Source organism: Apteryx rowi, unplaced genomic scaffold (genome assembly GCF_003343035.1).
Source record: "Apteryx rowi isolate R43461 unplaced genomic scaffold, aptRow1 scaffold_197, whole genome shotgun sequence".
Lineage (NCBI taxonomy): Eukaryota > Metazoa > Chordata > Aves > Apterygiformes > Apterygidae > Apteryx > Apteryx rowi.
The window spans coordinates 249,300-264,175 of record NW_020448274.1 but is presented as its reverse complement, the minus strand read 5'-3'; the positions used below and the strand labels follow the sequence as shown (position 1 = coordinate 264,175).

The window sequence follows — 14,876 nt, the reverse complement described above, 5'->3', positions numbered from 1 at the left end:
AAAAAGAAAAAAAATCACACATAGATTTRTTTTATAGTCTACATAGAAGTTGTATTCACCTAATTTAGAATGATCCACTGAACCAAGTTTCAGTGATGTACAGTATGTATGAAAATTTATTCAGGGAACTCTGCCATCCTGCCTTTGTGTGTCTGCTTAACTCACTGCAGGCATGAGCACACGTCATGTATTATTTAAATGTGTAGGTTGACACATGCAATTTATAGGATTCAGAAGTGGAAAGAACTTGAATTATACAACAGAAAGCTTTCAGCATGCTCCATAGTTGAATTTATTTAATGCAAAATGAAGATGTATGTTAACCTTAAAAAACCAACAGGACTCAGTGGGTACTTAGACAACTGAACAGACCATTATACCCATTTGTCCTGTTCACAGCAGTGAATTCAGTGAGCATCTCACTGGATGGTGAGGAAAGCACACGTGGACTGAGCTGGAAGATTGGGACCATGTATTTTGTATTTCTGTTTTCTGACAAAACAGGTTCAGATAATCTGCGTAATGAAGCTACTCTTTAGTGTGACTGTGGCTCTTTTAAATTTGATTTCAACCCAACTTGATAGAGAGGTAAAAGAAGATTGCCACAACTTCTATAAATACGGGATTTTGGACAGAGAAAGGAGTCCAAACCATACAGAGCTAGTGTTGAGAGTAATGGGAACATCATGCAGGGGTACCCCAACCAGTAAGGAAGGTTTTCTGCTGAGCTTTGAGTAAACACCAGGAACAGATGCAGAAAAACACGGGCTTTCCTAGTTCTGATGTTCACAGAGCAACTTTTTAGCATAAGTACAGACATTGTGAAATATTATTCTAAAATGAATATAATTCAGTCCTGATATTCTTTTTAAGAATGTTGAATTTGGGATGTGCAATTTAGCAAAGTAAGCTTTCAAAATGGGCATGACACTATTTTTTTAGCTGAGCACTTCAAAAGCTGTCAAAATAGCTGTTACTTCCTGTCCTGGAAACTGTCAGAAACCTATAAATAAACCTAAAATAATACAGGAGCAGGAAAAAAATCTTATGCCAGCAGTTAATGTTATTGTTATTAATTCTGTGTTTCTTTTTTTTTTCTTTTTGCAGTGTGTCCTATTCAGTGCATGTCTCTGAGGATTACCCAGGTACAGTGCAACATTCTTGTCCATGACACATGTATGCATGTTACCACGATTTGCAATATTCAGATGAGAATATTTGAAAGGGTGTTAATGTGTTCCAGGTGCATCCTTATGCTAATCATTCTGCATTAGTTAGATTATTTTCACAGTCATTTCTCCTTTTCAGGCATCATTTGTCAGCTGGGCCAGGGTGAGAAAACCTGGTTCACAAGTTTCATGAGGCCAGGGGTTGTGATGCTTTCAGTGTCTGGAGCCATCAGTGTCAGAGATCTGAAAGTGCCCAACTCCTGTTTGGCAAGGTAGATAAGGCTTGATCTTTCAAGAGGCTGAGCAGTCTGGCCCTGGTCCAGCAAAGCACTTCAGTGTGTCAGCCCTTAATGAGACTACCCATGTTCTTAAAGTTAAGCCTGTGGTATGTGCTTTATTACTTCTCAGGGTTTGCTGGACCTGAGGGTTTGTGTATGTGTATGTCTTGGGTAACGTAAACTTGCAGAGCCATTCCTGGCTGCTCATTCCTAACTCCCTGCTATATACCCTGAGCTGGGTTGGCAGGAGCATGGTGAACTTAGACAAGGGGATTGATCCATATGAAAGACAACCAAGCAAGAAAAGAAGACATTTTTCAGCTAGCTTGTTTAAGAGAATCACAGAATGGTTGAGGTTGGAAGGAACCATTAAGAGATCATTTAGTCAAACCTCTCCTGCTCAAGCTGGGTCAATCTCTCTTGGCAACTTATTCCAGTGCTCAGTCACCCTCACAATAAAGAAGTTTTTTCTCATGTGCAGATGGAGCTTTCTGTGTTTCAGTTTGTGCCTGTTGCCTCTCGTCCTATCACTGGGCACCACTGAAAAGCATCCGGCCCCATTCTTTTTGCACCCTCCCTTCAGATATTTAAACACGTTAATAAGATCCCCCCTCAGTCTTCTCTCCTCCAGGCTGAAGAGTCCCAGCTCTCTCACAACACCACAATGTTTGAAGCAGATGCAGAGAGAAATCAGTCTCAATATTGATGTTAAACAGAATGGATTTTGTGAAAGAATGCTCACAGTCTTTATGAGAGAGATTTTTTTTCTCACCAGTAAAAAATAGAGGAAAAACTTCTACTAATCCTAATCTATTAAGCATGTAGTAACTGGAGAAGCAAATTCATAAATAACAGTCAGACCAATTGTAACTTGATTGATTGACTGCTCCATTGACCTGACGGTGAAAGGAGGGACAAACAGTTGAAAAAATCTGCATCATATGTTGTTAACTTTTTCTTTTGTAAAATGTCAGCAATGGATTTATTCATTTCAAGGTGAGAACTTGTGAAGGCACAGAACTTAAATCTCTGGAAACCCCTACACTAAGTCACAAAACTAGAACGCTGAACCAGCGGTTAGTTCCACAGCGAATGAGGTCTTACTTCCTGACAAACTCTCCTGTCTGGCAGACCTCAAACCTCCTTTTCACGGATGCTGTTTGCAAGTATGCTCTGATGTTCTACAAGGCTGAGTGACTTGAATCAGTGTCACTAAAACTTGTTGAATATTCTCTGCTATCATCAGCCCCTGTATTTTAAAGCCAGCTAGAATTTGAACATTTTACATTGTAGCTGACTTGTTGAGGGGGAGTAAAGCAGCTGTGCATGTTTACTGATTAAAATCTAAACCTTCAAGCCTGTGGAAGAGCTGATTTCATTCACATCTCAAGCTTTTGCAGTATGTACATTTGCTTTGTGATGAAAAGGTGTTTACTGTGTTAGGAATAATAATGACTCTTTGCCATTTTACAGCTTTGGGCCTAAATATACTCCTTTTGACTTGGTGAAGCAGATTCTTTGCCTTCTTTCTTTGTACTAAGCCTCTAACTTAACATTGCTGCTGTGACTGTCTCTTCTCTAGCATGTATTTTAAGGCATGTTTCAGGAACGTATCAGGGTGTGATGGTGTCAGGCCTGGAAAGCTCTGTGCTGGTATCTTCCTCAACTGCAAGATGATCTTCAAGTATTGCTACTAGTTGGTGGAGTTCAGAAGAGCATATACTCATCAAACAAAATTTATCACACGATAAGTCTTCACAGATCAAGACTTAACTCCCTTAGCTCGTAGACATATCAAAGTTATATCCTTTAGAGACTGAGAGTGTGTAATATACAGTGGATCAAATTTGGAAATTCAGGAGAAGGCTGTCAGAGTTGATCGTCAGATAAATTGCTAGTCTATTTAATAAATATATGAAAATAGAAGAGATTTAGTTACTCTAAAACTGGTGTTCGTTCAGCCAGAAGTGATACCACCACAAGTAAATTTTAGATACCATGAGAAGAGCTTTTGATACTGAATATATTTTAGCTCCCTGCATTGTGTCGTGCGTGCAGCATCATCATTTTGGCACTGATAACAGTGTGATGCTATTGCTGAATTGGTTCATATTTGCGCCAAAAGATTACAAACAGCTGAGTGTTAAATCATAGCTATGGGAACTGTAATATGACATGGCAACTTTAAATAATGGGAGATATTTGAAAGTTTCATAATTGTAAGCGAAAGCTGAAAGTATGCTCATAAAGACACACTGAAGAACTTAACAGGAATGGTGTTGAAACAGTAATGTCTCAAAGTTATTTATACATTGCTGAAATTGTGAAAATATCAGTGAAAATTTTAGAGGTGGGTAATAACAGTTTCAGCAAAAAAGCTTTGTAACCATTTTCTCATAACGTTGACACAACTGGGGGAAAACTGTGCTCCTCAGGAGCGGTTATAGACTCTAACATCAATGAGTAGACTGAAGTTCCATTAATATGAATCGATCATGACTCCTGTGAGAACCATTACAGTAGCAAGCATTTTGCTAATGAATCAATGTTCTGAGTGATACATGCTGGCTGTCAAAAACTTGTAGAACTGCTGTTGTCTATTATCGCAATGATTTATGGATTACACACATGTTGACAGAAACACCCTCTTCTTAGAACTCAGTGGACAGCAGCAGTGATGGAGAGAACCAGTTTGGCAACAGGTAGTTTCTTGCATCCCTGCATTAGGTTCAGGCGGGCTCTGCTAAAGAGGAGAGGTGCTCCTGGGTATAGCTTGTTAGAAGCTGGAGGCTGAAGAAATTAAACCAAACCCAGTATCTTAATTTCAAGTTTCATTAGACTGACAGAAGTAAAGAAAAAAACCCGCAGAGGTTGCCAAATGGAAAACGAAAACAAAACTTGGCAATATTATCCAGCTGCCAAGAAAGAATGACAAACAATGGACAAAAAAATATTATTAAAATCTATAAAACCTGTTACTGAGTAGTCCTTTTCTCCATATATGTATATCTTGGTAATTTTGTATTCTGTACAGCACAGGTAATTTCCTACTTTTGTGTTTCCTACTGTTTCATACATGTGTTTCCTACTGTTTCATACACTACAGCAATAAGTTCTAGCATGTGGATTTCTTTTCATCCATCCATATATATCTTGTACTAGGTATATTTAGAGCCAAACGATAACCTTGCTTATTGCACTGCCTCAGATTGGTAGCACTAAGCCACAGGCCCAAACCTGGGAAAGTGGTGGGCACATGTTTCACCCAGAGCTGCCCAGCGTGGTAAGGCTGAAATGACGACGGCACAGTGGAAAACGCAAGTAGAAGCAAGGCAGGGATTCACGGGAAGAGTGAGATGCAGCTATCCTGGGGGCATAGTTTGCAGCCTCTCTGCAGGCCTGCTGGGCCTAGGTGCCAGTAGACAAATGTGGGAGAAAGAGGAGTAAGTGCTGGCAGATGGCTGGAGGCACCCCATTTTATTCGCACTATGCTGTGGCTCTAAAACATGTCGCTGTGCCAAGTGTGTAGCAGAGCAGACGCAGCCTGAGCTGGCTGAACAGATGGAACGAGTTAGCGTGCCCACTGGAGAGCAGTGCTCAGGGAGAAGTGTTGTCAGTCTGCAGGACCAATTGCCTCCTCACGGTGCATGGTCGTTGAGCTGTGTGCAGATTACTCAAATCACCTCATGGGGCAATGCAGGAGTGGAAGTAGGCGAAGGTGTGGGATAGTGTCAGACGCAGCAGATCCGTGAGAATGTGACAGAAGGTGGCTGTTTCCCAGGTGGCGAGCCGGGAAAGCCCCACGCGCTTGTCTGTGTGCGGCAATGCAGCTGCTCGTCTGCAAGGCGGTGCGGCACACCTGACGCTACCGCGAGAGAGGGACTACCGCCCCAGCTCCTGGTCTTGATACAGGCCTCTAAGAACCACTGTAATACAAATGATATTACTAGTGTTACTTATGAATTAATGTTACATTTTTAACATTTCACTGGAAGCACTGTAGTCAAAGGCAGTGAGACCCAGGTGCAGCACTAGGCTTAAAATTAGGTATGATTTTATGCCCTTTACTGACGTGGGGCCAGAGTGTGCAGCATCACGGTAGATCAAGTCCTTGTTTCAGTTCTCTTATTTCTCTCTTTATCTGTGATTATTGTAATTGTCAGCATTTCTGCTCGAGAGCATAAGTTCCAACTCAGCCCAGATCAGTAGAAAACAAAATTTTATTACCATCATAGGCAGTTCAACAACTCACGCAAAATTAGCTTCTGCAGATACAACATAAAAAGTTACTGCTCCTTGCTAGTGGTTACGAAAGGTTTGTTTTGAAAGCAAAAAAAAGATATCTTCCTCTAACTCCAATTTGTGAAAGAAAGTTTGGAATAGATTCTGCAGATTCATATCCATAGGTTTTTGTTAAGTTGGATGGTTGGATGAAAGATGGTTTTTCCTGCACCAGGCAGAAGAAAAGCTCTTGGGTGATTATAAGATACTTAAAACATCCTCTGTGGAACCAGCCAAAATGAGGCACAGATGTTTTTCATAATGTTGTTATATTAACACCCGGCTCTGGATCCAGCCTTTACTCTGCACACAGACCTAGCTTGAGTTTTAGTGGTAGGCATGGCAAGAAACAGAACAAGTTTTTATACGGGAAAGGTTGGCTCAGCCCTGCATGAGCCTTGTGGGATGGTTCTGAGCAGCGCTTTTGGTGTGATTCATGAACGGCACATCATTGGAATACAGGGTTTTGCTCATATAAAATTTGGGTCTGAGTCTTCCATCTTCCTTCTGGTATTTTTGTTATTATTAACAATCTCAGCAGAAAAAAGACGCCAGGAAGATTATCGCCCTGAGCTTCCCTTACTACCTGGGATGTGGTTCCTTATGGTACAAGGGTGAACATGGGATGGGCATCACGGGAAGGGGTTTGAATGGCGCCGTTGGACTTCAATGTACAACATGTCTTTCTTTCATAGATAACACGTATGTTTCCAGTTCAGATAATGATGAAGATGTGTTAGTTACAACAGAGCCAATCCCAGTAATTTTCCACCAAATTGCTACAGGTAATCTTAAGTCCTGAGTGTTTTATCAAGTTCACATTTGGTGAGAAAAGACTAGACTCTACACTTACATAAAGAGAGATGTGTTAATGTGTGTAATTGTGTAGCTTGCTATTTCCTCACAGGCTTGCTATAGTGTATTATCCCACATTTGAGAACAGAAGCAATTAAAATACTTCTTTCTGGGATCAACACAACTGTGTAGGCAGAATGTGTTTTATTCTTTTAATGTCTTGCAGTCTATGCTAAAGCATTTCTCCTTGAATCCAGTTAAGGTGCTTAACACTTCCCAATTATAAGTTCTCATGCTCACTTGCTTAAAACATCACTAAATCTTCACCACTGGGGATGAAACTGTCTGTAGCTACCATTGTCTCCGGTGAATTATGTCAGAAAATTTCAAACAAAATTGTTTAGCCATTTCAGAAAATAAGGCTATAGAAAAAATAGTATTTTTTTCCAGTGATAAGAAATTTTAGGATCCTTTTCACTGAAATTATTTCCATGCTGTACATGAAAGGGCATTCCTGTCAGAGATCTAGCCACTTTTATACAATAGATAATAAAGATTTGTGTATACGCCATAGAGATTTTTTTTAGATTTTAGCAGCCAAGTTCCCTGATGATTTCAGGATGCAGGAGAGACTGCACTTAATTCTTAATTAAGTCTTAATTCTGGCAGTTCAGCAGATAGGAGCACTTGACTTTGCAGTCTTTTTATTATTATTGCAATGCTTTAGGGCTTTTTTTGCGTAACAGAATTATTTTGAATTCCATTGGAAAACCAGTGTGATCTTCAGTCCCTAATCTCATTTGTACCAATGTAAATCAAGAATAATTTTATTGAAGTTGGTGGAGTGGCTCAACAAAAAATGGTTGTTATAGTCAGAACTTTAAGATAAATTTATATTGCAGATATGTCTGTAATTTAAAAATAAATAAAGCTTGTCATTTAAAATAGAATAAAACCTACTCCAATTAAGTATTTCAGGTCTTCATATGCAAAGTTATTTCACATTTTCACAGATGTTCCTTATTCTCCTTTTTGTTTTAAGAATTAAGAAAAACCAGTGATGTCAACTACTGCTTATCCATAAAATCAAAATTACAAAGGGAAAATGGAGAGGTATGTAGTTCTTCTATGTATATTTTAACAAAAGACATATTAATGAACTACAGAGGATAATGAAATATGAAAATATATCAAAGATTTCATCCTAAAGACATACTTACCCAAACTGTGGGTTTGCATGTTTTAGAAGGTGGGCATAGTTCTCTGCATTTCATTGGGTGATTCACCATTGAATTGCTTAGTTGGGATATGGATGCTCTCACCCTAGGAGATGCGGTTTTAACATTTATATCACTGCTTGTCAAACAGTGGCATAGACCCTGTCTGCTCTAGAAATACAACTGTGCCAGAGAAGTTGATCAGGATGCCGTTACCTTGTAACCTAGTCTTGCATGCAGGACCACATCCCATTTCTCAGTTCCCTGCTTATTCCTGTGGCCTACAGCATTCCTGCTGGTGTCTCTGGACCTCTTCATGACAATATTCATCATAAGTAGCATCTGGAAAATTAAGGCCTTCCAGTCACAGTTGTGTTTATGCTGTACCTTTGTCAGAGTTTCCTCTTGACATTAACTCAAGAGAGAAATGACACTAATGTGAGGTCCACAGGGGCTGACAGCATTATGGGCTTAAGGAAAGTTCTGCATCAGTTTCCACCCCAAGCAAGAAATTGAGCACTATATCCAACTTCAAGTGCTTAACTTAAGGACTTTCCTGAATAAGAGTAGTTCTGAATTTGGAATACATTTTTCTTCATTACAACTTTTTAGGCTCAGATCTGTATTTGATCCTGGAAAAGGGAGATAACCATGGGCGCACATGATAATGGATTTTTTTTTAATAGATTTGATTTACAAAGTTGTACTGGAAATATTTTACTTCTACTGCCTCATAATTGTATAGTGCTCTATATATGTTATGCATTTCAAGTACAGTAATAATTTACCTTTTTGATTAAAAGCTTGAGATACAGTTAACTTTATCAGAGTTTCAGCTTTTATTTTGTTTTTAATTGAACAAGTTACTTAAGGATATAAGTACGAAAAAAGCCATTATATAAAAGTCTTCAACACTGACCATTTCTGTTGGCCAGACAGTTACAGGTTTTGGACAGGAAAGGATGGGTTTCTCACTATTCTAGTGTGAGAGTTTCATTTCTCTTTAGTTTGCACTGAATTTGCGTTCATTTGAGTTCTGTTTTAAAACACGCTTCCCCTTGAGCTAAGGTTATTATTAAACAGAGAAGACTAAAGTCACTTTGTTTCTCTTCAGCAAAGTAGAAGCAGAAATGATTTTTATCCCTTGTCTTAAAAAAATTGCTGTGAAATTGGCTGAATTACAATTTTTGCTCTCCATATACATGCAGTGAATACAGCATGAATTTAGAGGCAAAGGTAAGGAAATGCGATGAGAATGTCTGACCATAGAAAGTGGTGATAACAGTATATTTGACTTTTATGAATGCGTGGAATTTAGGGGTAACTTCTCCTCTTTGACTCTCCTCTTTGATTTTTATTCCATTATGGCAGTTCTGCGCAGGACATAAATAAAAATATGTAACAAGTACATCATGTTTGGCCTGAACTGAAGAATTATGATTTTTGAAAGTATTCTTTGGGGATTCTTGTCAGTGCAGGGCCTAAGAATTACAAACGAATTGTGGGAGACAAGGATTAATATCTTTAAACAATTACATAATAATAAGTAGAGGCTTCACTGGTAAGAAGCAGAGTATAACACTTGGCTCATGCTGAGTTGCACTCTGTACCGTGATCAGTTCTATTTACTTGAGTGCAATTATTCACAGGCCAACCTATTTAGAACAGGTTTTACTTGGGTAAGCATATTACTTATAATGGGCCTAGCCGTAAAATTAAGTTTGAACATTTCCGGCAACAGGTTGATACCTCTGTTAAAAATAATAGTTAAGCAGAAATGTGTCAGAGAGTTTTTCACGGAAAGGAACTTAAGAGTTCCCATGCTTGGGCTTGAATTATTTCCTTAAACCAATGTCTCTTGATGGGTAAGTTATACTTGGTTTAGCTTTAGCTTTATCATAAAAGTCTTGATTCTGATTGCTCCATGCAGAAGCACAGAGTGAAATATTCATGAATATTCTCCCAGTTTCTCTGGTTCCATAGAATACCATCCTGTCTCTATACCCAGGCAAAGTATCATTTATCCAGCATACATTCAGGGTGTTTTTATGTGCCCAGTTTACTGGCTGCGGGTTTTATCTGCTATTTCACTATTGACGAAACAGGCCTATAGTACTCTTCTAGAAAAATGCTGCTATGAGATCCCTGACTACAGAGCAGGAAGGGCTTATTTATAAAGACAGAATTCCAGTATTCATAATTAGAAGTATAAATGCAAGACCAAAACATCATCTGTATCATTGTTAACTTTCCTTTTTGATTAAGGAGTCCAGACACAACAGCACAGTTGAAGAAGATTCTGAAGGAGATAATGATTCTGAAGAATTTTATTATGGAGGACAGGTAAGAGAGGATATTCTCCCATAAATTTCAGAATGTTAACATTTGAAAGCTTCTGTAGTTCATTCCATTATAAATCCATAATAATGATTAATTTCTTGTGTTACTTAGTATACTATAGAATGTGGTGAATAAGTATATTACTGTTTTATGTATATTCTACTATTTTATAGTAGAAATACTGAAAATATTGTACAGTATAGTTATATCAAACTTATAATAAGATGATTTCTTTTATAATTGTAAAGCTGTAAGAACAGAAAAATCAGCTGTTGTTCAATAGGTTTGAAAAAAAGAATCCAGTTGTTTATTTCCAGAAAATAATTATTTACTCTTTAAAGAATATTCTGTTATTAATACAAGTGGGAATTCAAACTGCATCCAAATCTGCTTCCTTTTGGAGGATTGACATTCTGTAAAATCAACAGCAAAATGATTATTGCAAAACAAAATTTTGATCTAGGCAACAGTCCCTTCTTTTTCTGAGCTCCACAGTTAAATTCACCTTGAAAAATGCAGAATATTTTTTAACCTGACTGTCCTGCTCTATGTCTTTCCTTGTTGTTCTCTCAGTGGAATTATTTGTTATCACATCCTCTTATGTATTGGGAAATAAAATCTCTTCATATCTTTTTCTTTTGAAATGTCAGTAGAGAGCTTCACACTGTTAGTTTCTATTCAGTTTTTTTTGTATCTTTTTACTCTAAATATTGCCGAAGAGGAATCATTCATCAGTTATGTTATGAGGACTGTTTGTTTTGATGAACATTTTAGCAAATTAGGTCAATGCTTATGAAAGCTGCCACTGGCTCAGCCTTGAGGCTGAAGGCACCTCTGCCCTGCGTGCGCAGGCAGGGGCTGTGCGAGTGCACCAACGCCAGCCAGTCAGGTGGACGCAGAGTGCGTGGCGTGCTGATGAGCGGGACACTGCCAAGCCCTGCTCTGCTGCAAAGCCGACCGCAGGCTGCAGTTTGAAAGCAAAATGACAGGTGAGGTGCTTGACAGTAAAAGCCTAGCCCTAAAAAACTGTTAGAAGTGATACTGAAACTGGAACTGAAAGAATGTATTTTCAGTGTCAGAAAATAATTGACTTGGGGTTTTGTCTCATGTTCGCTTCGGCAATAGCTGCAAGTGTTGCCTCCCATCAGCTACCAGCTCCCATGGCCCTACGGAGTATTGGAGAGGACTGTGTACACATACTTCATTGCAAAGCCCAGTGTCTTAGTTTATTATCTGCCTGAGAGAAAAAATCTGATTTTGCCTTGTGGTGATGAGTTGTGCGTACTGGCCTTGTTTTTCAACCCTACAGAAGGGGCAGTAACCTCAAGATGAAGGAAAAGACAGCTGGAAGTGCAATATTCTTGAACCAGTGCGACTAAACTTCCTAGAGGATGCCTGTCAGTGCCCAAATAAATTTTAACACTGTCTATTAAGGATGAATACAGAGACCAGTAAATCATTTTGCAAGGTCTAAAATAGCTGTCTAGTAGGTAGTACTGATCAAAATTTAGTTACCTTACATTTGAAGTGGAAGCTTTATATTATATTGCATTGTAATTTTTTTAAGGTAGTACATTTAATTGCAGGAATGATAGTAGGCAAAGAAAGGAGTTAAATTACAATTAGATCAGCAATAAAAATAAAATAACAAATTACTGTAAATATCCTGAGTATACAATACTGGAAAAGCAAAATAAGGAGGACAAAAAAATAGCCCAACATACCACTGAAAGTATGTTTAACAGGAGAGAACAAAAAAGACTCCTTTGGAGGTAGGATTAAAAACTGCATAGTCAAAAAGAAACAATTCTGAAGACGACCTGTAGAATTAAAGAAGTGATAGTATTGAGGACTTAGGAAATAAATAGGAAACCAGATAGTGAGCAAAGTTTCTCAAGAGATAAAAAGAACAGTCCTTTTCTGAATAGTATGCTTTTTTGAATGTTATAATTGTATGAGTTACCCATACAAACAAGCATCCAGGTGTATAGGGTTTCAATAATATGAAAAAAGACAAAATAGTTGACTCTATGTGTGGGCATAAAATGAGGCAAGCTGCTTCATTTGAGACAAGTGAGTCTGTTCCCACAGAGAAACTCTTGGAGGAGGAGTCTAAAATAGAGGTAGTGAATTCTAAAGGTTTTTGACAAAAATGTTTACTTTAACAAGTAGAGGGCAATTCATAGATGCCAGTGTAACTGTGTGATCAGCACAGTCGGAAAAGGTGGTGGTCAGGTATAATGCTAACATTTCCAGGTGGTTACAGCTGGAAAGACAAGAGAAGAACTGATGATGAAACAAGGATCATGGAAAATGGGAAATGTCATTTGATGGGCAGTGAAAAAAAGATACGACCTTTTGATCATAAATTAAATGTTTGTATCCACTTCCTATGCACCTGCTTGTAATCCTCCCTAAGGATTTAATGGATAAATACTTTAAAGTACCTAAGTGATTCAATAGCCTAAGTCCTATTGATTTTCAATGGGATTTAGGTTTGTAAATCACTTAATCTCCTTTAAAAATGCAACCTTTTGTCATTATGTGGGACAGAATAATCTGAATCAGGTCTCGGATTAAATACTGAGACTTTCTAAACACAGACCCTTCAGATACAGCAAAGTTATCAGATTTTTTAGCTTTTATATTCACTAAGACTCTTTGTTAGTTCTTACTTTGAATATCTATCCTCTGTACATTTGCAAGAGAGAACAGGGGACTGAAACAATAATACTACTGCCTTTGTGCACTCTCTCCCTCTCTCTTGGGCTTCAGTTACAGAACATACTTGCAAATGCAGATATACAGAACTCGGGCAGACTCCTCTGCATACATCAGTGTGGTTATGGCACTAATTCAGGGATGGAGAACACAATAGTGGGGTATTCCATTTTGCCAGAACACAGCTTTGTTTCCCTTCATTTTCCTCCTTGAGTTCGTAGCCTCTTACTAGCAGAAAACAGCTTGGAGAAAGCGTTATGTTGAGTAGTTTGGTACTCCATGTAATGTTACATTTGAGACATCTGAGTCCTGCAGGATTTAGATATAGGGTTCCTGCTTTGCAAATCTCAGATGGCTAAGGAGAGCCAGACAGCAGCAATGTCGGAGCTTGTCGGCATGGTGTCCCTTTTGGGCATGGTGTTAAAAAATTTTTACACATCTGAGAACATTTTGTTGGGGGAATTTTCAGGAGCCTAAGCAGATGCCAGTGATGAAATAAATAAAAACTTCCAGCAACTTTTTTCCCGGTAGGTTAGCTATGATGGAGAACTTCACAAGCACCCACAGCTGGAAGCTGATTTAACAGCAGTGAGAGAGATCTATGGACCTAATGCAGTATCTCTCAGGTATGTCATTTTACACTTCTGAATTCTGGAACCTTTAACATTTTGGAGATGGAGCTCTGTGTAGGCCATGCCTCACTGCCAAAACAAAAGTCATTTCTGAACTAATGATTTCTACATATTATAGGAACACTCATAGCTAGCAGTAATGCTGGTTTTGGTTTCATTTTGTGGTTGAATACTAATACAATCAGCTATGTGGAGAACTGGTCCTGGAAGCCTGTTCTAAAAAATAATTTTCTTTTGCAGTTCAGTATGTATTTGATCAGGCTATTGTATTTTGTTGAAAATTACTATTCAGCATAACACTAAACCCTTGTTAAATTGCTTCTGTTCTGTCATATTATGTCTGTTGCCCAGGAGGTGAGCAAGAGGGATGATAAGAGATTTAGAAAATGTTGTCACCGGGGAAATACTGAAGGAATTGGATTTGTCTAGTCTGGAAAAAAAAGATGGAGGGAGAGGACATAATACCAGTCCTTCAAGAAAAAAAAGGCTGCTTTTAGATAGGATGAGTGATCAATTGTTCTCCATTGTCATCATGAGAGAGACAATAAGAAACTAACTTTGTTTGTAAAAAGAATTAGGTTAGATTTTAGGAAAGTTTTCTTATTGTAAGTTGATGTAACACTAGAGTAGCCTACACAGGGAGCTTGTGGAACCTCCTTCAGAGGTGGATTGTGAAAAGAATTTCCACAGAATTTCTGTGTGACATATACAAGTGTGCATAGCTGTAGGATATCTTAAAGTCCCTTCTAGTCTTTTATTTTTATGACTTCGTTTTCCATGTATGTAGTTGTAATAATTTTGTAAAAATAATGCATAGATGAGATATAACAGACCTGCCAGAAGTACTGCAAAGAAAATATCAAAATTCTCATACAAAACAAGTAATGTAATGTAGAGACAATAATAACCTTAGGCATACATATATTGCAAGCAACAATTCCTATTAACCTCTAAACAGTAATCTTTATGATTTTAGTGTAAAAAAAGAGATCTTATCTACAACTATGGTGTACTATACCTTTTAAAATTAAGTGGAAATTCATTAAGTTTAGAGGATCTGAGGAATTAAAATCCAAATAGTTGTACATGAATTTAAGAAATTAATGAGATAAACATTTAGTTGCCAAACAGATAGCTATGAAACTGTATATACCTTGATAATATGGTCCCTCAGGCTATTAAAACGGCAACATTTTATGTAACCTTTTAAAAACTTTAATTCATCTAATTTATTGAATAAGCTGTTTCATTGTAAGCTTTGTGATCTCCTAGGGCTCAATGTATTAGCAATTGGCATCTGTGGCTGCTTCTGGCATGTGGAAGACTTTCAGGCTTCTTGCACTTTCCCATAGTTGAAAATAGTCATAAATTCTTGGAAACCACAAATACAACTTTTAGCATTCAGTTTCATCCCTCTCCTGGAGCTCCAGTTCTCTGAGTGCA

At 38.1% G+C, this 14,876-nt stretch overlaps 1 protein-coding gene across 2 annotated transcripts in view; it reads left to right on the top strand.

Moving 5' to 3' along the window:
- PARP8 (poly(ADP-ribose) polymerase family member 8) overlaps window positions 1-14,876 on the top strand; it is a 113,212-nt gene that overhangs the window by 51,888 nt on the left and 46,448 nt on the right. Inside the window, exons 3-7 of one of the 2 annotated variants that reach the window (XM_026062972.1) lie at window positions 1,108-1,145; window positions 6,424-6,513; window positions 7,566-7,636; window positions 10,006-10,083; window positions 13,333-13,427. In XM_026062972.1, the coding sequence (XP_025918757.1) occupies window positions 1,108-1,145; window positions 6,424-6,513; window positions 7,566-7,636; window positions 10,006-10,083; window positions 13,333-13,427 (372 nt within the window). Of the gene's footprint in view, window positions 1-1,107; window positions 1,146-6,423; window positions 6,514-7,565; window positions 7,637-8,945; window positions 8,977-10,005; window positions 10,084-13,332; window positions 13,428-14,876 lie in introns of those variants that run through there. The other variant, XM_026062973.1, reaches the window with a different exon arrangement.